This window comes from Cyprinodon tularosa, unplaced genomic scaffold (assembly GCF_016077235.1).
Source record: "Cyprinodon tularosa strain WSP-4 unplaced genomic scaffold, ASM1607723v1 ctg503, whole genome shotgun sequence".
Lineage (NCBI taxonomy): Eukaryota > Metazoa > Chordata > Actinopteri > Cyprinodontiformes > Cyprinodontidae > Cyprinodon > Cyprinodon tularosa.
The window spans coordinates 96,624-123,588 of NW_024039234.1; the positions used below are offsets into that span (position 1 = coordinate 96,624).

At 36.8% G+C, this 26,965-nt stretch overlaps 1 protein-coding gene across 1 annotated transcript; it reads right to left on the bottom strand.

Moving 5' to 3' along the window:
• Positions 1-1,157: 1,157 nt before the first annotated feature.
• Positions 1,158-26,705, bottom strand: LOC119795205 (four and a half LIM domains protein 1-like). Its single transcript, XM_038303067.1, has 6 exons — positions 26,510-26,705; positions 5,731-5,910; positions 5,476-5,650; positions 4,365-4,534; positions 3,909-4,095; positions 1,158-1,829 (listed from the first exon to the last, which is right to left on the bottom strand). Exons 2-6 carry the CDS (start codon positions 5,884-5,886, stop codon positions 1,678-1,680), a joined length of 840 nt encoding a protein of 279 aa, XP_038158995.1. The 5' UTR covers positions 5,887-5,910; positions 26,510-26,705; the 3' UTR covers positions 1,158-1,677.
• Positions 26,706-26,965: the final 260 nt, after the last annotated feature.

Below are 26,965 nucleotides of genomic sequence, written 5' to 3' on the forward strand. Positions count from 1 at the left end.
GTTGTGTTCATTTTCAATCATCTCGTCGTCCATACTACTATGCTAACGCCACCGCCACCAAGCTGCAATGATTTGACGTGAATGAATACCGCCGAATCTGTCGATTCATCTTGTAGTGGTGCGTCAAATGCAACGTAGATTCCCATCCAATTAGATTGAATTTGGTATTGATGACGTGAAAAATAATAACGGTAACTCCATTGAAATGATTAAAAACTAAAGTAACGAGCCAATTTTTTTAAATGTAAGGAGTAGAAAGTACAGATATTTGTGTAAAAATGTAAGGAGTAGAAGTAAAAAGTCGCCATAAAAATAAGTAGTAAAGTAAAGTAAAAATATCAGAAAAATCTACTTGAGTACAGTAATGAACTATTTGTACTTCGTTACTTCCCATCTCTGGTGAATACACTTAATTTAAGAAATTCTTACTTATTTCTAGATCGCTTTTGCAGTGTGGTACGCCAACGAGGCATCCTGTGACCACTCAGGTCTTGCTTGATTGAGTGGAAGTGTAATCGCAGTGTAATCGAATTATAATTGAGAACATGTTACATACCGTATACCTAAAAGAACTTCATTAACTGGTCAAATAAATCTGCCAGGACGAATTGAAGAATACTTAAAGAATAAAGGTTATTAAATATTAAAACTTTTCATAAATTTGGTATGATTGTCAATAAAAACGTAATTAAAAACTGTATTGAACAGAGGTCCTTATTATAGAAAAACATTTTTCAGAGTAACGCAGATGTACTAGATTAATGGGATGAAATGATAGGTTGGAAATGTATGCCTGCATAGTTAGGATTTAATGACAATGCTGGGAATATATTGGAATGAAGGTGACATGAATACTGATTAGTTAAAATCCACAAACTTTCAGCAGATTAATATCTTCCTGAACTATCACAGCCCTCATAAAAGCCTCTTTTTATTTTGTTGTTAAACTTGAACAGATATCTAAAAATGTTGACGCACCAATCTTTGTCTTGTCAGTGCTTATTTTTTATTTCCCTGACTGTAGATTTGATGGCTGCTTAACTCACAGAAGACCTTCAAGAACCTCCCTGCTTCCTTTGCTTGTTTGACTGATTCTATAATGAAGAAAATCTGCTCCATGTCAGCAGTAAACCTGTAGAAATACAACAAACACCAAACAGGATTTTATAGAAAGTTTATTAGATTTTTCTTGAGAAAAACATCAAGATATATATCAGCTTAAGATAAATGTGTCTATCATGAAGTAAAAAACTGTTTACTGAAGGTTTCAAAAGCACCTCTCCTTTTGCAAATGCTTTAACAAAACATGTTAAACCTGACTTTAATAAAGGTTTATTTTAACTTTAAAGGCACTAAAATGTTCAGTTATTTATATTATAAATGAACAAAATTAACTCTACTCAAACGATGCTCATATATTTAGTTCTTCTGACATCCTGCAAATAAAAAAAGTCAAATTTGACTTAATTCTAGTTTCATGCTGAAAGATACAGATTCTTCATCCTTTTTAGGTGAAAACAGATCAACAGACAATTATTCGGCAAAATTTTGGTTGAAGGTTTTATAAGCATCAGAAAGTCTTTAGTTCTTTTCATCCTTGAACATAACAGGAACAGATAACAGGAAGTTGAAATTTGGACTTTATTTGATGAAGATGGACAGAGAGACTGTTGACCATCACTCGTTGCCGCATTCAGTGCAGAGGATTTCTTGACCTTTGGCCACGAAGCGTTTGTTGGACAGACTGAGGGAGCATCGCTTGCAGTTGAAGCAGTATTCATGCCAGGAGCTGCCCTCAAAGTTTACAACATTCACTCCTTTACCAAAACCTGCAGAGAAAGGAGGAAGAAGTTTGAGACAGAGCTTTTTCTACCTGTGTGGGCGTGTATTTATTACATGGTGGGGACCATTTTTCATAAATCTTAGCATGTCGTGGGGACTGAGTGCTCTAGTGTCCGGTCCCCAAATATAGCAGCTATTTTATGCTTTGGTGTTAGGTTTAGGACTTAAGTGTGAATTGAGTTTAGGTTAGGATTAGGATTAGGTATGAACCAGTAATGGTTTGGGTTAGGGTCACGGATAGGCTGTAGAAATGCGTTAGAAATGAATGGAAGTCAATTGAAAGTCCCCACGAGGATAGAAAACCAGATATGTGTGTGTGTGTGTGTGTCACCGACATGCTAAAGGGTATTTTGCTGTGAGTAGCCTTTCATGGATTTTACTATTATATTTTACAAATATTAATAAAAAAGTCATACTTTCAGTATTTATTTGCAGTCAGTACCCTTCACTCAGTTACCAGTGAATAAAAGCACAGCCTGCTATCTTCAGAGGGGATGTTAACGGTAAATAGTTGATGTAAATATCCTGCTGTTCTATCTAAGACTCAGAGTCCGAGTTACTTTTGTTTTCATTCAATTCAAAAAAAAAAAAACTATCTGAAAAGGGAAAATTATTTTGAAAGTAAAATAGATCTATTGGAGAGAACACATTTTCACACTGATAGCAAAAACTGATGTTAAAAGTTTTGTGAGAAAATACCTTGTCATAGAATTAATAAAAGATAAATTGATATCTCAGCAGAAAAATCCTCAATTGAGAGCAAATACTAGGGGTTTCAGAGAGATAACAGAAAAGTTTTGAAGTATTTTTGATAGAAAAAGTTTTCACTCAGATTGAAAAAATAAATAAAGATATTTGAGAGTAAAAATATACTTTTCAGAGAGCTTTTTTTCCATTGGTAATCTTTTTCCAAATGTTAATTTATCTTTTATTGATTTCAGAAAATACTTTCTCTCAAAACCTTTTCTTTATTCTCAAATAACATCTGTTTTGTTTTTATTTATTTTTCTTTCCAAATTATTTTACCCTTTCAAATTGTTCATTTTTTCTTGAATTTAATAAAACCACAAAAATAAATCAATTTGTAGAAAGTTGTGGAGATTTAGAAAACCAAGCAAAGCTATAAAACAATATAGAATAGAATGGAATTCAACTTTATTGCCATTACACTGTCACAAAGCAACAAAATGTAGTTTGCAGAAGTGATATACAGGATATAAATTTTCATGTAGACTATAAATGGTTTAAAAGCAGAGAGTAATTTTAAGAGGCTATAAAATAAAATATGAAAACTAAATACAGATTATACAGGAAAGTTAGGATAATGTATATATATATATATATATATATATATATATATATATATATATATATATATATATATATATATATATATATATATATATATATATATATATATATATATAAAATCCTTATCCTAACTTTTGAAGACTGCAGGGGACTTTAAACTGCTGCAGAGCTACACCTTCACCTATGGGGGCTGATTATAAAGACATGGCATATTTTTTAGATTTGTATTAATAAGATATTCTGAAATCCATGTTTTTCTTTTACTTTTAATACTGCTGGAATTAATGGTAGAAAGACATCTGGAAGCAGTCTACCTACTTACCACTAGGTGTCACCAGCAGCTGCAGGTTAACCTGGTTCTAAACGAGGAACTTCAATCCACACAGTTTTATGTGAACAAAAACATTTTACTTTTTCTCTCTGCATTTTTACTCTTTGTCTCAAATAATAGATAATCGAAGGACTATCTTTCTTTTCTTTATATGGTTTCTTTTTCATTTGGTTTTTATTTGGTGGATTGTTTATAATGTCAAGAGAATAATTGATTTATATTATATTATTTAGTCTTATACTGTAAACAAACTGGTATACTGGTAAACAAGGCAACATTTCTAATCTGCAAGCTTTGGAAACCAAAGTGTAAGTGTTATCTGTTTTCAAATGTAATCTGTAAATAGATTTAAAACAAACATAGTTGGATCATTCTGATCCTGCTTTGTCATGAGCTCCAGAGAGCGTTGCAGTTTGAGCCGTACCTGTGATCGGGTTCTGGCAGGCGCTGCATTTCTTTGCCACTGAGCTCTTGTAGCAGTCCACACAGAAGACCTGGTCCTGGTGGGTGGTGAAACTGGAGCCGGCCAGAGGCTTTGAGCAGGAGCTGCACACGAAGCAGTGGCTGTGCCATGGCTGCTCTTGGTAGTTCACTCCTCCAGAGGCTATTGGCTGCAGACAAAAGTGTTATGATCTGCTTAAAACGTTGTGCTTAATGAAAGTTCCCTTTCATTAAGCACAGATTTAGTCTAAATCAAACTCCGAATCCAACACTAGATTGTCTGATTCAGATCTAATGATTTAACGACAAAAATAATTTTCAGTTAAACAAAAAAAATGTAGAAAAACAATTTCAGTTTTTGACTCTACCACAAAAAAAAAAAAAACATGAATCATTTCAGATTAAATGTAGTCAGATCAGCCTGAAAGGTTTTAATTACTTTTTTGCAGCTGACACAGATCTTGGCAAATTTCTCATCGTAGCAGGGGTTGCAGTAAACATCATCTCCCTTGGTGAGGAAGCTCTGTGATGCTATGGGTCGCTTACAGCTGCAGCAGGTGAAACATTCATCGTGCCACGAGTTCCCTTTATATGCCACGCTCTCAATGCCTGCAGAAGATAAGGAAGCGTCATCATTTGATTCTAACGTTTTGATAGTTAGGTGTTTCTGATGATTATCCTGCATGTTTTTTCATGGATTTTTTTTTTATGATTTAATGCATTTTGAATTGCTTTGCTGCTGGAAAGTGTTACAGAAACTCAGGGCGCGTCCTACTGATGACGGACATTAGTTTAAATTTTTTTCCACCCAAAATGCTAATGCTCCCCATTAAAATAATATATATATATAAAATTATTATTAATCTAAGATACATACTGTATTTTACAGCTGTCTAGCTTCACACATATGAGTGTAAAACTATGCAGACTGATGAGCAAAACCAGGATACAAGGAGAGATGGAGAGCAATATATATGGAAAGGATGAAGGGAGGATGCAATGAAAGAAGGAAGAAAGACAGGATACTAACAGATGCTAAGGCAGGAGGGACACTGCGAAAAGGAATGAAGGGAAGGAGAGAAGTGTACGAGGAATAAAGAAAGCACAGGAGTGATTGTGACAGAGGAAATGAAGAAGTAGGGACTGAAAGAAGAGAGGAAGTGAAGGAGGGAGAGATAAAAGAAAGAAAGAGAAGGGACAAAAATCAGAAGGAGTGATGAAGGGATGCAAAGAAAGAAGGATGCAAGGAATTACAGAAATAGAAAGGACACAAGAATTGGAAAATAAAATAGATAAAGTGTTAAGGATAATCTGTATTAATCAAACAAATATTTGTTTAGAGTTAAAATACTTAGGTCATAAAATAAAATAGAAATGTATGCTTCTCCTTTAATTGTGGATATTTTTCCTACCCATACTATAATACTATAATTTCTATAGGTTTTATTTAATCTCCCTCAAATGTAAAATGAGTTGCAGAAGAGATCAGTTTGTCAGGATAAAGTTGATCCTCTGCAGAAGTTGACAGCTAACAGGTGAATCAGTCCTACCAGCCAGTATGGGTTTATAGCAGCTGTGGCAGCGGGGAGCAGCATCTCTGGAGCAGCATTTCACGCACATGATGCGCTCATCCTTGGTGTTAAACGGCTCCTTAGCCAGAGGCTTGTAGCACTTAGTGCAGCGGAAACACTCCTCATGCCAGTGACGCCCTCTGTGGCTCAGCTCCTGGGGGGAAGGAAACAGGTTTCTCATGAGGTCCGTGGAGGCATTCATCCTCACAGTTGCGTTCATCTGAAGGAACGCACCTTCGTCTCCACAGAGATGGGTCTGTGGCACTCGGCGCATGAGTTGGCGCAGAACTTGGTGTGACAGCGAACGCACACCGGCTTCCCCTCGCTTCGGACAAACCTCTTCCCAGCAAGATCCTCGCGGCAGTAGAAACAGTGCGAGCCCTCCGCCATCGTCACTATGATGCAGACTCAGACCTACAGCAACAAAGTAAGATGTTCTGTTATCACAAAGCCAACTTGATACACCAATGCTTAAATTATCATAGATTCCTCACCATAATTTGTTCTAAATAAACAAATGACCTATTTAAGTGTTTATTCAGTTAGTTGTTTGAACTATTTTGGCAAATAGGAATCTGTTCTGTGGATCATTTCAGTCCCTTCTGTTTCCAGGATATCAACAGGGAACTGAACGTGAATTTGATCTGAAATGTACGGAAGAGGACTAGGGCCACTAGAAAAAAGAAAAAGTTAACAGATTTTTTTATTTTATTTCAGTTTAATATGGGAAAAAAGTCAGAATTCTAAATTTTTATCTCAGAATTCTGACTTTAATCTCAGAATTTTGGATCTTAATGTAGATGGGCATCATGATGGAAGAGATGTGGGAGCACTCAGCTTCACTGACAAAGATGTGAGTTGTTTGAGGTGGCCAGTGACACATTGGTGGAAAATGACAGAAATAGGCAACTTTTTATTTGCCCGAGGGGTCCCCTCATTAATAGAGTAGCAGAAGGTCATTAAAACAGGAGAGCTAGTCTCTAAAACAGACATGGCTATGGCTTGATGCTGACATGTTTGTTATCTGAATTCTGAGAAAAAAGTCAGAATTCTGAGATTAAAGTCAGAATTCTGAGAAAAAAAGTCACAATTCTGAGATAAAAAAAAAAAGAAAAAGTTAGCTGATTTTTTAATTTTATTTCAGTTTAATATGGGAAAAAGTCAGAATTCTGACTTTAATCTCAGAATTCTGACTTTAATCTCAGAATTCTGACTTTTTTCTCAGAATTCTGACAGCTAACAAACATGTTAGCATCAAGCCGTAGCCATGTCTGTTTTAGAGACTAGCTCTCTTGTTTTAATGACCTTCTGCTCCTCTATTAATGAGGGGACCCCTCAGGCACGTAAAAAGTTGCCTAATTCCATCATTTTCCACCAATGTGTCACTGGCCCTCTCAAACAACTCACATCTTTGTCAGTAAAGCTGAGTGCTCCCACATCTCTTCCATCATGGTGCCCATCGACATTAAGATCCAAAATTCTGAGAGAAAAATAGTCAGAATTCTGACTTTTTTTGAACCATATTAAACTGAAATAAAATGTAAAAATCAGTTAACTTTTTTTTTTTTTTTTTTTTTTTTCAGTGGCCCTTATCCTCTTCCGTAGAAATGTGTCAAAAATGTGACGGTTTATTTTATTGTTACGGCTCAGATTTGCTCCTGGTTCTTATCTTAGATAGATGGTTCCTAAAGAAGCTCATAAAATGCGGAAATAAAAGGTTATGGTTTAAAAAAGTGTCACAAAAGTTCAAAAGGACAAGTTCACACCCGTTGATCTGATAAAGATTGACTGAGGTAAGAAAACCTCATTCCTCACACTTCAACTTTACATCTATATAAAATTAATCATTTTACAGAAACAGTTGATCCAATAAATAATTTCTAATAGAACTGAAAAGGGGTTTCAGCTGCACTTAAATGAAAAATAAATGAATAAACGTAAATGAAACAGGAAGTTAAGTCTTGGCTACTGCTGTTCCGATCTTTGCATCCATTTCCTTTCATATATCAGCCTCTTCTTTTTCAAGTTTAATTTCAAGTTTTTTTCAACCACTAAACTTCACAACTTTTCAGTATTTTAGTTTTAATGGCAACAAAGACAGCTTTTAGGGGTTAGGGAGGGACTTCCTTTTGCACAAATTGATAGCTTTTTTTGAGAAGAACATCTTTTCAAACATTAAACTTGGTCTAAAACTAAAATTACACTGTTTTCCATAATATCCTTCATAATAATGAGTATAACTTTGTAACTGTTGCTTATTTCTAGGCGTTCTCTGACCTATGCCAAACCATATAAAGTCCTCTGTATTTAAAATACTATAGTAAGTGTAATAACTTTCTTTGACTAGAACCATAAATCACCAGGTTGAACAGAACAGCTTTGATCAAAGAGATGATTACAGGGTTATGACTTCAGATGTTAAATTAAACACTTTGAAATTTAAATAAATACGACAGAAGAGGCTCAAATCAATGATGCATGTTTGAAATCTTTTCCTTCATTTATTTTCTGCACAGTTCACACTGGCTGGCTGCAAGGAATTCTCCCAAGCTGCTGCCAGAGAGAGCGCTGTGTTTGTGTCGCCACAGTGAGGTGAACACATGAAGGAATGCCTGGTATGACGTGAGTGGTGAGATCTGCTGACAGCTCTACACAGAAATGCTCCGTGTTGTACACGAACCACTCCCATAAAAGACCCACAAACTTTTAACTTCTGTTCACAGCAACATGCCATACCGGCCAAAGGAGGAGATCCTGGTCAGACGGTACGCAAACCTTTATATCTGGGGCTGAATTCTTGTTAAATTATAGAAGTAATCATGGGCTGAGTTTTTGGATTTAGGAACCAGCGGAATTTGACTGTAAAAGATGACAGTAGGTATCATACTGGACTAGTGTTGGTTGCTGCTCTCTGAAACAGGGGCTCAATGGGGTTAATTAAATCCAAACGTCACGTATTGCATTAAAAAAATCTTGAAACATAAGAAACGCTTGAAAATAGCTACTGTGAAATGCTCTGAAATAACAAACTCCAGAAACCACAGCAAGAGTTCAGGCCCAGATGTCCGTTCTGACTGAATGATCACTTCACCAGATCGACTCATGAGGAAAACCTCCTCGCTCTCTGGTCACTGTCAGTCAGAAATCCATGAGTGTTTTAGCCAATCAGCATCGAGCAGCCAGCATCACGGCCTGCCCCTGCTCCATAGAAACCCTGAGAGCAGGGATGCTCTGGTCCAGTCCTAAAGAGCTAACATCCTTTCAGCTAGCATCTTTTCTCTAAAACACCAACAAATTTGCGGGATAGTAGTTCTTGAGGACTGGACTGGAGAACCCCTGCTTAAGAGGTTTATCCTCACTGTAAGTGACCAGGGTTCCTGCGGGTCCTTAGAAAGTCTTAAAAAGGCATTGAATTCTTCAAAATAAAACTAAGGCCTTAATTGGTATTAAAATGTCTTAAATCAGTCCTTCGTAGGTCTTAATTTTTAAAACATCATAAATAAGATTATTTTAATTACGATTTATTGTTGTAATCTAAATAAAACGTTAAAATTGACTTTTTTTTTTTCTTTTTTCACAAAAAAATAAAAATAAAAAATGGCTTTCCATTATTGGTTCCGTCCCGATAGCGGAACCAATAAAAGCGTTGTTGTGGCCGGGACATTTGGGAGATGAACCATTAACTTTTTGTCTGGAAAATATGAGCAAGTGTAAATGGAACGAAAATTGATTATCCAGCCCAGAGTTTTCTCCATGGCTAAAACCAGGGAACATACATGAGGCACAGTGGATTTTGTGCAAGAAGTCATTCAAGCTCAGAACGATGGGAATTAAGGCAGTGGAGTCGAACGTGCGAAGCACGAAACACAAAGCGTCAAAATCGAGTTACCGAGAAACAGCCGATATTTCTCAGTTTTGTTCCACCCTTGTCTCTGCAACGCCTCCACTTATCACCAAATCAAACATACTAAGAAAACCATACAAAGAAAAATAGCTGCAAAAAAGACTTAGCACTGGTTATGTTGTGGCTTTAAAACTGATTTGTTTTGTTCCCTGCTAAAACAAAGTTTGTGAATTCAGTTAAATAATTGTAAAAAAAAAAATATATCTGTCATTTGTGTGTTTTTAGCTTTCTTCCTGTATGGGAAGCTTTTCAAAATTTGAAACATGAGTGCAGTGGTTTATGTTAAAATAAACCTTTTGGTTAAGTTGTCACAAGCGGGTTTTTCTTGTGTTTCTTGTGAATTTGGTCTTAAATTTTTATTTCAAGTGGCATTAAAAAGTCTTAAAAAGTCTTGAATTTAACTTGCCTTATGCTAGCCTGGTGACGTATCTTGGCGTTATATATCCAATCAGGGGCTCTACTTTCTCGCTGCTTATCTCAATAGACGGAGGTTCAAACCTCAACAGATATTTCTCATAGAGGCTGACCGCCAGAGTCCCTCTGAGTCCGAAAGCGGAGAGAAGATTACGTCCCAGAACGGAATAAACAGCTGATTAATGCACATATTTGGTGAAATTACTACATTTATGAAGTCTGACAGTGCATAATGTACCAATAATTTTACAATAATTTTATCCTCCCTAGTATTCAGTGATAAATCACCACTGCAATAGACCTCTGTCACATGATTTAGGTAGATTAAAAAGATTTGGCACAAATCCACATAATCAGCCAATGTGAGGTGTATATATACAACACTTTACATGTAGAACAATATAAAATCCACACTTCAGAGATAACTGTTCCTTTTTTGTTTTGTTTTTTTGCTTTTAAGATACATATAAAAAAAAGATTTCTCTTTTTTTCTCTGATTTGATGGTTTTATTTTAGAAGAAGGAACAAAAAAGTCTGTCTTTACAATACCTTTAATAAACTGGTGACATGGTATCTGTAGTTTGACTGTTGGGACATTTTACACATAAATCGCAGCATAAAGTGTTTCAGTTTTACTTCATTAGGATATTTTGAATGGATGTAGGACCATTTATGGGGAAACACATGAAAAAAGATGGAAGGAGAGCTTTTCATACAAAGAACCAATGTGCTCAGTGAAGACGCATATAAAACACTCCTCAAATAAAATGCCTTTGATGCAATTTTATAAAAACCTTTTCAGTCTTGGACTTTATAAATGAAGTGAACCAGCGGCAACATGACATATATCACAAGTAGGGGTAAACAGGCAGACCACAGACCTTGCAGTTTATATCAGGAGGGAAAATTATTTATTTACATTAATTTTCTTTTTTTTTTTACCATCTTTGCAGAGAAGATGTGAATTCAGAAAAGAACTCTAGAGGTTCTTATTGCACGTTTACACAATATGAAGCTTCTGGTTTAACCTTTTTTTCTCTGTGTCTGAGCTGAAGGAAGGAGAGTATTGAAATGCAGCAGTCGGGTTGAATATAAAACAGTACTTCAATTTGTTTTCCATATGCCACATGTATAGTATTAACTTTGACTCACTTTTTAGTGTCAAATCTGTGAGAAAATGAAAATATGAGCCTGGCTTGCTAATCCAAAGCAGGTAGAATGAGTGATTTGTTAAGAGGAATGTGTCTGAGATCATTAGAGCAACAATGCTAGTCTGAACAGGAGCAAAAATGACTTCTTTCAGAATAAAAAAAAAATAAAATTTAGTTTGCCCCAATATGGGGAATTACAATGAGAGGAAGCTCACTATAGAGATTGTTTAAGTCTAATTATATGGTGCCTGTTTTTGAAATTTCAATGCATCCTCTTCTTCACTGGATAAAATGCTTCTCATTATAAAATCAAATTTAAGTCTTCTATATGTTTATATAGAGTAAGATTAATATATAGATATGTCAATATATATTGATGTACAGGATTGTTGTTTTAAATGCAATGTAATCAGACTTGACCTGCTTTTGCTGTGTTCTTGGCTGCCTTTTAATATTTTAAAATGAGTAGAGCTAAAGAACAGCCTTGAACACATTTGAAAGAAAAAGCAGAAATGTTTGTGTGCAAAAAATTGTTCAATCTTTAACCAAAAACAAGTAAAAATCAATTCTAGAAAATAATTAAGAATCTATTAAAACGTGTTCTATGCACAAACTAAATAATTTTGTGGACTTTGCTAAGGTTGTTAGCTGTTTTTTGTTGATGCTAAGCAAAGTTGAATAGTTGCTTTTCAATAGATATTGTTCCTAAAGGGCTGAAGCACATGTGCTGCTTTATGTGGAAGACATAATTCAGTCGTTCATCCTAATGTATTGTCTAAATTACAGGCTTTTGGCCAATGACTTTTATGTTGGTTTTATACGAGTAATAATGACATAATCTATTTATCACTAAAAGCTAACATGATGCACATTAAGGTTTTCTATTTGAGTAAAGAGAAACCAGAAGACACATACTTTATGCTTTACTCATATCAGGTAATAAGGTTCATCTAAAAACAACGTTGTAAAAAATTCTACTTGTATTTTCCTCTAATAGGCTGGCAGATAATAGCCATAATCCACCAGGTGGTTAAATGTTGTTTTAAGCACTAAAAATTTCTAATTCATTACATCAGCAGACAATTTGTCCTTCAGCAGATAATGGCTTCAGTATGTTGGCTTCAATTAGTGTCATGAGCTTCACATTTCTGGCATTTTTTCTTATTTCTGCTTTGTTTTTTTTTCCAGTGGTGTTTGTGTCCATATTTAGTGTTTGCTAAAATCAGCTCTTCTGAATCTGATGCTTGGGAATTAATTAAATTAGATTCCAAGTAGCTTTGGACCAAAAGGGTTCAGGTTAGCATCTTTAAGACCATCAGTAGTCAAATGAAGTCTGGGCCAGAAATGTTAAAGGTGTAGCAGCGGATTTTCTTTTTCTGGGTGGATCATCTAAATAATTGGTCCCCCTAACTGTCAATCATTCTGGTGATAGGTTTGCATAAGGCCGTCCTACATGCTTTTCCCCAGTTAGCTCTTTTTCTGTGCATGCAAACTTTTAGGTGTATGTCTGTGGTGAGCTACGGTTTCAGACAGTCCTTGAAGCTCACCTTTCTCACCTTGTTTCTTTGAAAATGGCCAAGGAGCCTAAGAGAAAAAGTGTCAACGAAGTGTATGAGAAGAAAAGAAAGGCCTCATAAGAGAGAAACAAGACCAGGGTTTTTTTGGGGAGATTATTTCACGCGATAGCGTACCATGAAATCACAGGTCAGACTCTCAACTGATGCCTCAGTTGTGAAGTTTCTACTTGACAGATAAAGTTTGGCATGCTTTTTGAAAAATCTATTTCACATCACTGCTAGTAAAAGTTATGTACCTCTATATTGTAACTTTCCAGGAAAGATAAGTTTATTTTTTGGTAATTTGCATCATTAGTAGTTATATGGTGGCCACGGATCCTTATTTAACCCACAAACACATCCAAATTTCCACTGTAGCACAAACATACAAGCATGTCATGATTTTTTAATGTACCAGTAGTTTTATTTGTGGGGAAACTTTCTATATATAAATATGGGTGAGATAAGATCCATCCGAGCAACCGTCATTTTGCGTAACGCACCTCCTCCAGGAGAAATGGGCTAATGCATGCTCTCTGACAGAAATAATATTGGAAGGCAGGATGGTAATCTGGATGAACTGACTGCACTGATTAAGGTTTCAGGTGGATTTTCCCACTTATAAACATAATAAAACTACTTTAATCCCACGGATCACAGCAAATATAGCAGCAAGGCAAATAAAGGATAGAGTAGCGCCGCCCAATGCGCGTCAGAGCCACTTTTCAACCGCGCAGCCAGAGCAGCAAAGCTGCTTCAGTCGCGCGTCAGAAGCTGGTGCAAGCAGCAAAAAGGAAGCAGCAGACGCAATTTTGCTGCTCTTGTTGCGTCCAGCGTGAAAGCAGCATGATTCACTCCGCTCTGGCTTTGCACTGCCCATGGGCTGCTGAGAGGAGGATGGTTGCTCCGGCTGCGGTCCGCTCTTCTTGCAGTCAAACACCGAGCAACTTTCTGCTCTTAAATTGTTTCCGTGCACGATGTATTGCATTGTGCACTATTGGCATCAGTCTTAATAAAGTGAAGCTACACTTTTGACCTGGGGGGCATTTTAAAGGGGTTCCACGACGCTCGCAACCAGTTCACAACAGATACACATGAACCCTGGCTGTAGGCGTGACCACCTGTGTATTTTTCCTGGATGACGCAATCACGTTAAGTGTTACAGCCAATCACCGAAACTTGGCACCGAAAGACGATATGCTTCGCTTCATTTCGGTCGGTACCATAAAAGAACCAATGTTCGGTACCCAGCCCTAGTTCCCTCTCAGGAGCAGGTACAGGTTGTTTATGTGCATTTTTTTTTATTTAAGTGAAGAGAGCAGGTCTTTTCAAAGATTCGCCAAAATCCTCCACTATATCTTTAACCGGCTTTCTTAGGTTGCCATACAAGAAGTTGGTTTCTGTACCTCACCCATCAGTTTCATTTACACTAAGAAAAAAAAAGCACATGTGGATTTAGGGAATCATCTGAAAATGTTTTGATAACTAACAGTCTAACAATTGTTGCATTGCCTACTACTTCTTACTACATAACAAAAAGTTCATTAAACTTTTCACATTCTCTTAGACAATCCCTTACTTGTAAAGTTTGGATTCTTTAAAATAGTTGATATAATCTAAAGAGATTTTTCTTGAAATACAATTTCAAACTATATTCGAATCAGCAATAAAACTCTCCAGCGGAGAAAAAAGTAAATTCTGTCAATGTTTATAGGAAACCAGGAAGTAAAGTACATTTTTCTATTTTACCCAGAGTCACAGTGCTGTTTGATACAGGTATGTGACTGAATAGATAAAAGAGGAGTAAACTGGAGACGATTCTATTGTTACGGTTATTTGTTTAGTTTCCTTATAATTCATCACTTATTAAAAGCAAAGAAAACGCAGCAGAGCCATTGTTTGTTGAGTGGGTAAGGCACCTCATCCGTCTAGACATACTGCAGACTACTTATTCTTTGCTAACCCTAGTATTCAACTTTGCATACTTGCAATAAAATACCTTTAAAGTATCTGTTCTTTTTTCCCCGTAAAAGACACACAACCCTGAAGAAAAAGTCCGGCTTTAATCTGCCACGTCGAGAACAGCATAATTTAAATAGTGCAGAGTAGTTCATAATGATGAATGGATGTCAGGAGTGTAGAAATGTTATCTGATGGGAAGCGAACAATGGCTGACAGGAAGCCAGTATCCAAACAGGGGTAAAACAAATGGGTACGCCGTTCCTGCTTGCCTTTACTAACAAACTTCCCGCTATCATAGAATAAATGTTATTTTAAAAAGAACTTCTTGCTAATCATAAAAAGAAAAACTACTTCTTTTCTTCTGGTACACTATTTACTTGGCTAAAATCAGTTATCAGCGTATGTCAAATATGGTTTTCTAAAGGCCTTAGAATTGGAACAAATCTGACTAAAAATACGCTAATGGTCTCTGAAAACGGCTGCATGATCCATAACAGGAACTATAAGATATGGAGGTACACATGTGGCTAAAGAGTGTTTAATTTTTGCAGATTTTATCCTTTCCTTAGATAAGCACTGATCTACTTTAAGCATTTTTAAAGACTTTTTACTTTATGGATGTTTACTGTAAGCATGAAGTCCAACTCAATTCCTATAATCCTTTTCATCTCCCTTCAAATCCGATTGCAGCCTACCAAACATAAAAACTGGAATAAAACTCAGATATATCTGCTCTAACAGAGACCCAAAAAACAGACACTAGGTCATGAATGTTAGAGCAATTTGTTCAAATATATTGTGCAAGAGACCAGCAGAGAATGAGGCTAGATTAACGTCATTTGACAAAGTGGTAGAGTGTGAGTAATTTTAGAGTTTCTGCTTGAACAGATCGTGTGTGTGTGTGTGTGTGTGTGTGTGTGTGTGTGTGTGTGTGTGTGTGTGTGTGTGTGTGTGTGTGTGAGAGAGTTGGCATGAGCTTACTGCTAAAGAATGTGGTGGAAAACTAAGACAGGAAGTCTCCATCAGGACTTTTAGGCTGGCACAATCCGACTACACACAAACACACACTGAAGTGTTTAACCTGACTTCTCTTACTCACTGTTTGCATCCTGACTCCACACGACTCATTTAGTTTGAGCTGCAGGTGTGACCACAGAGATAAAGACTTGTTGGGACTATGTTAGGATTTTTTTGGTGTTTAAAAAAAACTGAAGGAGTTGACAAGGTTTGTTTCTTCTACGTTCTTTTCTTTCTGGAATGAATTCACAAAACAGATTGCATTAAAACACACGCAGGAGCAAACATGCCTAACTGGATGAAGCATAGAAGATCCATTTGCATCTCTTTCTGTGTGAGGCTGTTGTCCTCCTTTCCATCAGATCCAGTTAATGGAATTAAACAATCTCATTTTTTTACTTGTTTAAAAAGAGAACCCAAGGCTCTGTCCAACGATGGATGACCTGGGAAAACGTGAAGCAAATAACGAAACGAGCTGCAAAAGCATGTGTAAGGCAAACTAAAACAATCCTAAAACAAGCAAACATGGAAAAAATGCGACACAAAACCAAACAAACATGCTGCAAAAAACGCTGCAACCTCTAAAAATAGAAAAAATACTGCAACAACAAACAAAATGCTGCAGTCATAGAAAGAAAATGTTGCAAATAGTAATAAACAGCAGCAAACACATGATGGAAGTGCTCCAGACCACTAGAGGAGTAAAAAATAAATAAATAAATAAATAAAAACATACCAGACCAGAGTGTTCTATATATTAATTAGGGTGACCAGATTTGGGGTTTTGAAAAGGAGGACAGCAGCACCCCTGCACCTCCAGTCACCTGGGGTGCTGCTGGCTGGGCTGGGTTCGGTCACTCCGTCCGCCCATCCCCAAAACAACCCCCCCCCCCATTCTCCCGAGTGGTAGCTGACTTTACACAAGTGAATAAAGTGAATATGATTGGTCGATTATCAAGGGGGCGGGATTGTTGTGGCGTAAGGTTCACAAGCAAGTTTGGTTGTAGTGCTAGTAGGTTCCCAATGGGAAATTACATTGGGACCAAGTAGCACTTAGCAACGACACTGTCAAGGAACGCTATGGACAGCGGAAACATGCAAGAGGAGGAGAGTTTTGTGTCGGAGGTCATGGATGAGTCTCCCCCATCATACATACATTTCATATATTCCTTTTCCACAGCCATTTTGAAGTGCACTAACATTTAACTTTTAGTGAGACCACAAAAGTAAAAAAAATCCCTCTCAGAGAGTCTCAGAATGCCTCATTTTAGCCTCATTTAAAAAAATAATAATTCGCACCGCAGAAGGGGATGAGGGTACCCCCCCCTTACACCCCCCCAACCTTCCATGCTGCTCCCTCATACCTAAAAATCCTAGAAAAAGCCCTGATATATATATCTATCTGAGATCTGATTGCTCCTTATAATTCTAACAGAGCACTTTGCTCTCAATCTGCAGGTTTACTAGTGGTTCCCAGAATTTCTAAAAGTAGAATGGAAGGCAGATCTTTTAGTCATCAGGCTCCTCTCCTATGGAACCAACTACCAGTTTAAGTCCATGAGGCAGACACCCTGTCTACTTTTAAGGGTAGGCTTAAAACCTTTCTTTTTGATAAAGCTTATAGTTAGAGTGGCTCAGGTTATCCTGAGCTATCTCTATAGTTATGCTGCTATAAGCTTAGGCTGCTGGAAGACATAGGACTTTTTCGTCATTCTGCTTCAGTCTGTCTCTATTCTCAAATTGGGGCTGTACTCTGAAAGATGGATTATGCAACTATTTAACTTAGTTAAGTAAAACACAAAACACATTTGTTTACTAACAGTTCCTTTAGTCTTCATGCAGATTTATCTATTGGTGCTTTACTCAATGATCTCTACATAATTAACCTCTGTACGTCGGTTCATTTCACAGTAATCAAGTATGCACAATATAATAATACATATATTTATATACTTGATAAAACAATCAGACATGCCTCACTAGAAGAGAGGATGAATTTCACAGCCCTTCCCTTGTGTCAGCCAGTAATGAATTGCAATATAACAATAAACTGAATTTAATTGAATTTTTTTAGTGTAACCTGCCCATCAGCCCCTGACCTATAACTTTACTCCATATAGTTATGAGATTAGAAGTCTCTTTTTCACTGGATACCTACTATAGGGTTATTGGATGACCACAGCAAGTCATCACAAATTGTTCATAGACTTTGTAAAGTTTTACACTGCATGCCCTTCCTGACACAACCAAAAGACAATCTGTTTATGGAGCATCCTGTTTGGTATGAATTTCAATTATTCAGTTTGTTTAGCCTTCAGCTTTGTTTTAAAGTTTCTGAAGCCTCAATGGAAAAACTTTGGCAATTCACAGCTAGCAATTTTATAATTTAGCCATCTTTTTACGAGGGCTCACTCTCGTGCAGACATGTCAGGAGTGCTGCATGGGGATTTTAATCCTTTTGGAAAGCTGGCTGGTTTGAAGGTTGGCTGAAACTTCAAAGACAATATCTTTACTTGAAACCACAAAATGATAGATTTTAAACCAATTCTCTTAAATAATTTTTCAGGAATCCCTTTAAATACAATTCTGAAAAAATGGTGGTTATTTTGTTATGATGTTGTTCTGTTCTTTTTTCAGCATTAAGGTAGAGAAAAATGTTTGACAAGCGTACAATTACTGAAGAAATATACAGCTGTCAACTTGCATTTTTCACAATTATCTTTCTTGACTACATAGCCAACAGTGAGAAAGCCTAAAATGAACATTTGTTTTTATAGATCTACTTTTGAAATATTTATATCTACAAAGCTTTTGTCTATGTGGAGCGTTATAGTTACTAATCGATGAGCCAGTTTAACTTTTACAGTGTTAAAAATAATAAATATCACCATGTGTTCATCACAATCTCCTACCAGTATGTCTGCACACTTCTAACCAAACACCTACTAACATAATACCCATTTTTACTGTGGAGCCTGTTTGCATGGAACAATTTAAACATTATAATTTCCTCGCTAAGAGAAGATTTACCTCAAACATTTCCTTGATAATATTTATGATTCCTATAACTGGTTCAGACCCGATCAGCTGTATGACATTAAAATGAGGTTTAAACCATTTATATTGTGGAAAAACACTGACATTTTAGCATCTATAAACTAATGGAAAGAAGAAACTCAAGCATATTGTTCATAAGAGAATAATTATTCTAAGGGTACTCCGATCAGGATTTTTGGGGCCGATCACCGATTGCTGAAAGCAGTATTGGTTGATACCGATCACCGATCACCAGTAACCGATCACTGGGTCTATCTGAAGCCTTCCTTTTATCATGTCATATATTCAATTTTAATAGTCTTAACAAAAATGTATATGTATTAAAATTAACAGAAGATAATGTATTGTGAATTGTCAACTGTATACTTTTAATGACAGGAAACATTCAACATTTTACTTCCTTAGAAACATCTTAAACAGCTTAGAGCTTAACAAATAAGTTTTATTTCTAAATAAGATACAAAAAATCTGCCATGGTTAATTTACACAAACTTAAAGTGTACTTAAACTTAAAGTGCAGAGCAAAGAAAACAAAATCAAATATTTTGGGATGCCATGATAAAAAGGCATAAGGTATGTATTTTAGGCTTGTCCTGCGGTAATTAACTGAAAATAGAAGCCATGACGGAACAGTCACACATCTTGAGATAATATATTAGTACTTGTTTGGCTTTTTGTCCTAGCTCAAAGTCTAAAATGTCCTTTTAATCCCTGCAGACATTTTTCAGTAGTAATAAAGTTTTGTAAAATTCAAACAAATGCTAACTTTAAATGGTGTTTTAGCTCCTTTAAATCTACATACAGTACATTTAAAGTGCACAGCATGGAAATCATGAGTCAACGAGAAAGAACGAAGAGGAATAGAGATTAGTAAAGCCATTTCTCTTAAAGCTTACTTGTTAAGAATCAATGGCAGATTTTTCTTTAGAAATATAAGCATCTCTGCATTTTTGGCAGACAGCTTGTTCCTTTTCTCATCTATAATATTCCCTGCTGTGCTAAAAAGTCGCTCACTATCTACACTTGTGCATGGAGCCCAGAGGTAGGCTCGTACTGCTTGTGCGAGAGCGGGGACACGACTTTTATTGTCTCGCCAAAAAACAAGCGGCTGTCCGCTCCGTGGGATGACTGGCTCTGATAGGTAGAGGTTCATCTGCGATGATGTTGAGCTGCTGATGTCACCGCCACCATGTTCCTCGTCTTCATCCAACAACTCAGCATACATAGCGTTTAAGGAGCCAGCTCGTGGTACTTTCCCTGTGGGCTCGGTGCCAGTCGCTTCCAGGACAAGGACATCAGACAGCAGCCCGCGAATCTGGGGCCTGAGTGCGTCGGAGAAATATCTGTCTTTATACCTTTTTTTTGGTTGAAAAATAAAAATAAAACTTAAATGGATTTACTTAAACAAACAAGATTTTATTTTAGCTGCGCGTAGATTACCTAAATGCACTAGCGGGCCACCGTCCATTTTCTTCTTCTTCCCCACTTCCAGTCGCATACCAATGCAGAGCAACTACAGCGCCCCTAGAGGAATCGGAGGAGTGAATCCAACAAGTAGTGCGTCTCATCGGCTTATCTGATCGGCCTTTATGGAGACCGCCGATCAAACTATTTAAAGCCTTTATCGGCCGATAACGATCGGTGACCGATCAATCGGAGCACCCTTAAATTATTCTCATTTCAATGTCTTTGTGGTACATGAATGTTTTGTGTGGCATAACGAAAAGCAAGCTTCTAAGGAACCAAATTTTACGGTAAATCAAGAGTTACAAATTTAAACACTTATATGTATTTAAAACAATAAAAATGATCTATTTAGGACTTAATGAAAAGGCAAGTGCAGTAAGTTAAATTAATTTAGAGTGAATTTCAACATGAAATCAACTAGAGTGAAAAATAGGTTCTATAGCATTATACCAAAATCTGCACAAAGATCCATGCTGACTATATACTGACAAGCATAGCTATGTATTTTTATTTTATGTATTAGTAGTATTAATTGATAAGCTTTTAAAACCTAGTGATAGTGCTTCATAGAAATTGGCATGATCTGGGCACTAATGAATGGCTTTATTATTAATTTCATTCACCTGTCTAATTCTGCCTGGTTTCTCGTTACTGCTCATCTGATCCACCTGCTTCTGTCTCTGTTTAAACTGCTTGCTCCCATTCATCAGGGCCAGATTATTATCTCCAGCCTGTGATGAGAATGTTTTTAGTGTACCCCAGTGGTTCCGCTTGTCATTACCCGATCCGTACCGGAAGCACGATCTGTACCATCAGCTCATTTGCGCGTGCGCAAACAGAATAACTTCCGGTGGCAATATTTCCTTTTTCTTACTTTTTTATTCTTTTGTATTTTTTAGAGGCATGGGTTTCTTTTTGTACATCTTTGTATTTTCGTCAATATTGCATTTTCTAAAAATAAAAAAAACAGAAATACATAAAAAAGTTCAATCGCCTTGTGATAGTTACTTTGACTGCTCTGAGCATGCGCAAATATACCTCACACAGCGTATATATTTAAATTTGTTTAAATATTTGATTTACTCTGTATTTAACTATGCACTCCAGCAGTACTGATCCCACAATGGATTCATTTGCTACCTTTCGTGACCTGCAGTTTTTCATTGATAAGGGAACATTTCCCGAAAATTTGGATTTTTATTCCAGAAAAATTACGTCAACCAATACGATTGAATTTAAAAAGCATCCATTTCTTCCAGAAAAGTCTTCAATGTTGTCTTTACGGTGTAGTTTAGTATTCTTTAATTATTTAAGGATATAAATAAAGTTTTTCAGTACCGTAATTACGTTATTTTTTGGCGACCCGGAAGTTATTCTGTTCGCGCAGTGCTACTGGTACGGATCGGGTAGCGACACCGCTTACAACTTCCTGTTCTGCCTCTCAACTGCTGAGCTTTCCTGTTCTGATCTGTTTGCCTGACCTGGCTTCGGACTCCTGCATGTTTCCCCCCGGGGCTGCAGCGACTAGGATGCTTCCCCCGCATCTTGTTGGCAGCCCACCAGCTGGATCCTACCTCGTTCTCTGACTATGGACTGAACTTGTAAACCAGGTTAGTGACTCACGTTCTTAATCTTCTTCTTAGATTTAAGTGGTCACTAACCCTTGTTTCCTTTCTGCAGAGCCACTCCGATCCACCAGTTTTAAATAAATACTTTTGAGCCATCCCACTGTCTGTCTTGCCTGAATACCTTGTCCTTCTTCTCAGTATCATGACGGAAATATAACATTTGCTATTTGTAGAATATGTTCCCCACATTCACCAATCAACAAATCATGCATTTGTCTGCACAGAGTGCATCAGAGAACCTATTTTCAAATCTAAAGTACTTTAAATGACATACTGTGATTCAGTTTTTATGGCTAAGAGCCAAAAGGCTGTAGTACAACACAAAAAAAACGCTTTAAATCCAAATGTTGAACTTAACCATTACAGCATCTTTAATAAATGTGCGATATAGAGATGGTAGGATGTCTTTTGTGGTTAAACATGTTGGAAAGCACAATAGAGCTTTATATTCAGGAATATTCAGATTTCCTTCTGTAATACGATCCAATATTTGAAATATTCAGAGTGCCTTTGAGGTTTGCAGTCCCGCTTTAAGTGCCCACAATCACACTGAGAGTCCCCACCCCTGATTCCAATCGTGCTATATTAAAAATAAATACTAAAGTGTTTAGAGCTGAGCTGCGAGTTCATCTAAATGTTTTTGCCTGATAATGACAGATTTGTTTTATCTGGCTCTGGTGAGCCAACATCCCAGTAAAGCTCATATAAGAGATCGGAGTCATTTAAAAAAAAAACACCAAACCACAGGATGGAGATGATGACTTTAGCAGAAGTATAACCCATCCCACTCTGTCTTGTGTTACACACTTCTGTTTCTGTTTCAGATTCCCTGTTTTTGGATGTCTGCTAAAGCAATGGTGTTTCTGACCAAGTTTAATTGTGTTTCTGTGATATTTTCGGAGAGAGAGATTCTGTCCTCTGTTACACAAAACAGTCACAATCGGTGAAACTTCAAAGGTCCTCAGCTGAAGTTATATAAATCTTAACTTTTGTAAGATTTCCCATGAGCTGGTTGGACTCCAAATTGTTTCAATGTCCTCATAAATCTCTAAAAACTTTCCAGTAAATCGTATAAAAGTATTTTGTTATAAAAAACAGACTGGTTCAATAAATCAAGTTTAAAAACTCCTGAAGGCACAAAAAAACAAAATCAGCCTTTTTTAAATCAAAATTTCGAAAATTGTAAAGCAGTTCACCATCTGCTGTTCTTTTAACACTCTGCCAGGTAGTTTGATTACATGTTCTGTCAAAGCTCTCTTTACTACTCGTTTTAACTAATATATCACTCCTACCCTAAAACTCCCCAGACAGTCCATATGAACAAACATTTCAATGGTTGGTTGATTGAACGTACATTTTTCCTTTCACCTTATGCAGATGAAAGGCACAGTTGGAATACTTTCCTCTTTTGGTTTGATCATTATTTAAAACAATTTGTTCCATGAAAACATTCTTAAATTCTGCATTTATTTTTCAAACAATAATAGACCTACAAGTGTTGTGTAAATTTTAACAGAAAGTTTACCGAACAGATTTTTCAATGTAATGGTTTTATATGTGTAGGTTCAATCTTTAGAGCATTATTAGTTGTGAATAAACGCAGAGAAAAAGTAGTAAATAAAAAATACTATAAAATATCATAAAGGTTTAAGACCTACGGAAGAGGATTAGGGCCACTGAAAAAAAAGTTAACTGATTTTTAAATTTTATTTCAGTTTAGTATGGGAACAAGCTACAATTCTATTTTTCCAAACCAGCTGTTGTAGTGCGATCACCAAGAGCCCCAAGGTGTGTGCGGTGATTTTGGAGTCTATGCACTTTATGGCAGTGGAGTTATTGATTTTTAGTTGCAACATTTTGCTATTGTTTTACCATTTGCAGATGGTCCCTAACCACTCGCATGGCCGACGCCTGTGCATAGAGATCAATGTAATACATCCAGCTCGGAGAACGGCTCGTTTTTCTCGAAAATAACGCTTTTTGATTCTTGTAATAGGTAGTCTGTGCTATCAGGACATGAAAAAGGCGCCATTTGTGTTTCAACAACGAGAGTTATTGATCCCGCAAGTCTGTAATATCTTTCTAACTTTACCGAAGTAAGGTTTTGCGAGGTAACGCAAAAGGTTTTGCAAGGTAACGCAAAATTTTGCGAGGTAACGCAATACTTTTGTGAGGGAACGCAAAAGGAAAAAAAATTCCCCATGTCCCCTAGGGGGCTCCGTAGAATTCTGACTTTAATCTCAGAATTCTGACTTTTTTTTCAGAATTCTGACAGATAACAAACATGTTAGCATCAAGCCATAGCCATGTCCGTTTTAGAGACTAGCTCTCTTGTTTTAATGACCTTCTGCTCCTCCATTAATGAGGGGACCCTTCAGGCACGTAAAAAGTTGCCTAATTCCGTTATTTTCCACCAATGTGTCACTGGCCACCTCAAACAACTCACATCTTTGTCAGTGAAGCTGAGTGCTCCCACATCTCTTCCTTCATTGCGCCCATCTACATTAAGATCCAAAATTCTGAGATTAAAGTCAGAATTCTAAGTTTAAAGTTTTTCCAATACTGAATTGAAATAAAATTTTAAAAACAATAAACTTTTTTTTTTTTTTCAGTGGCCCTTCCATATAAGCCAGTACTTATTTATTCACAGTTTTGTGCTGCTAGGAATCTTGGTTTTACTTTCAACAGCTGTTTAAAGCTAGATAAACAAGTTAGCTCTGTTGTTAGATCAAGTTTTTATCACCTGCAGATTTTAGCAAAAATGAATCCTATTTTTGTTTTATGGACTTTGATGGACTTATCCATCCTTTCATTACATCCTGGTTGGATTATTGCAATTTATTATATATACTTAAATTGATCCAGAACGCAGCGGCTCGGCTTCTTACTGGAACCAGGAAGCAAGACCATATAAGGCCTATACCGGCCTCGTTAAATTGGCTGCCTATTTTTTACCAAGTAGATTTTAAGATTGTTTTATTAACTTATAAAGTCTTAAATGGATTAGCTCCTCCTTATCTTAGAGACCTTTTAAAATTCAAGTCTGTGTCAAGAAGTCTACGCGGTAATAATCAACTATTACTGACAGTTCCTCAAACTCGACTTAAGAGGAGAGGATTGGTGCTTTCTTTGTTGTTGCTCCAATTCTGTGGAACCATTTACCTCTTCAAATTAAATCTGCCTGGATCACTTTAAATCGCTTCTTAAAACTTATTTTTATTCTTCTGCTTTTAATTGAAGTAGTGTTTCTGTTTTGTTAATTGATGTTGTTGTCCTTCCTGTAAAGCACTTTGGTTCAATTTTATACCTGTATTTAAAGTGCTATATAAATAAATTTGATATTGACATTTTGACATTGTACTTTCTCACAAAAAAAGAAAGATTCTTCTTAATGATGAAGGCTGAGGAACAAGCAAATTGGCTAATTTCCTATTTTGCATTTTGAAATTGACAAACATTTTAGCAAATATTTTTAATTCTTAAGACCAAGAACTATAAGAGTTTTTTTTCCAGTATTTCTTATTTAATTATTCATTCAAAGGTTTTCATTATTAAAAGGAGTAATTATTTTGCAACATCAGTCTGGAAAAGGTTATTTTTATTTTTTTTTCATCAGCTAGTACTCTGATAAAAACTGACACAGGTAATAACAGCTGTCCCAGCCTGGGGACGTGGAGTTTTCCTCTCTATGCATGCTTGTTTTTTTCCAAGTATGTGGGCTTCCTCCCCATCCTGATTAATTGCCCTTAGGTAAATGTGCTCATGCATAGTTGTGCTTCTCTTTATTGTCCATGTGATTGAATAGCAACCAGCCAAAGACCTAATCCACCTGCCCACAGATAGATGAATGGAGGTTTGTGAATGATTACTAAATACCTTCTTGCCTAGTTGCATAACACAGGGGGGGAAATAAGTCACCTTAATGGATCACAACAGGCTTTAATGGCTATGAGTCAAGAGTAACAAAAGTTTAATTTTAACTTAATTACCATATTTATTTTTTTTAAATCACAAAAGACAAGTTGTTGCCATCACCTTCAGTAATCCATTACACATAAAGGTTTATACGGCTATAACCAGAATGTGTCTTGAATACCTGCAACCTTTTGGTGCGGGATCCTGGGAAGGATGGAGGTGCAAGAACTTAAAGATAGTAGATTGCCTAGAAACATCTCTGTGTTCACCATGTGATTGTAGGTTTCTGTCTGTTAAAGCATGGGGTTGCATTCCTAATATTAAGCCTAGAGTACAAACACATGTTGGAATAAGCAGAAGAGAGGCTAAAGTGAGGCCAAGTGTATCATTTAAATGCATATAGAGTTAAATGCACTCACACACACGCTCAGGGGGAAGGCAATGAAAAATAGCAGTGCAGGAATTTTAATTGACCTCTGTGAAGCATTTTTAGTTCCAGTGGTTCCATCAGATGGAAGGAAAAAAAAGGAGACTTCTTAACTGGAAACAGATTTCAACAGCAACTTTAACAACTCAGCACACACACACACTTAGAGGGACAGACAGACAGAAAGACAGACAGACAGCCAACGCCCCGGATTTATTCAAGTTTTTAGTTTCCTCTCTAGATACCAAAGCTTCTGCTTTCCTAATGCAGCATGCATGAAGTCAGGACTGAATAAGAGAGAGCATCTGTTTCCTATTATTGACCTAATGTCACCTTGTATGTCTATTAAAACAAAGTTACCTTTAACTATTCTATTACACTGAATATTACATGTCCTTTAGGTTCATGAAAAGGGACAGTCTGTAGAAACTGGTTTGCTCTGTCAAACCAGTTTCTGTGGAAGATGATGCACAGATCCAGCAGTAAAAGCATGCAGCGCTCTGAGGACATCTTACCCGGGTTCAGAGAAACGTCCCGCTGCTGTCTGGTTCCTGAGGAGACTGTTGATCCCCTCTCCACCAGCACCGGTCCTCCTTTAAATGCTGGGTCAGACACACGGCCCAGACAGCGCGCTGCACGTCCCTGACAGAGGCGCCACTTCAAAATAAAAGACAACCTGATGAGCGGATTGGAAAGAAGATTGAAAAAATAAAAGCACATGAAAAGAACAGAGGGACGAAAGAGATGGAAGAAAAAAAAGGTTAATTCCTTTATAAGATTCGGGAATCTTAAAGGCACCGAAACCCAAAACCTTTATTTTATAAGATGGTTTTAGCAGCTGGATGGAGGAAGGAGGCTGCTGCAAACTTCAGACAGGTTTAACATAAGCCACGCCCACTGAACAGGGGCGGATTTAGGAAATGTGGGGCCCCGGGCAAAGACAGGCAAGAGGCCCTCCTAATTGAGAAGAT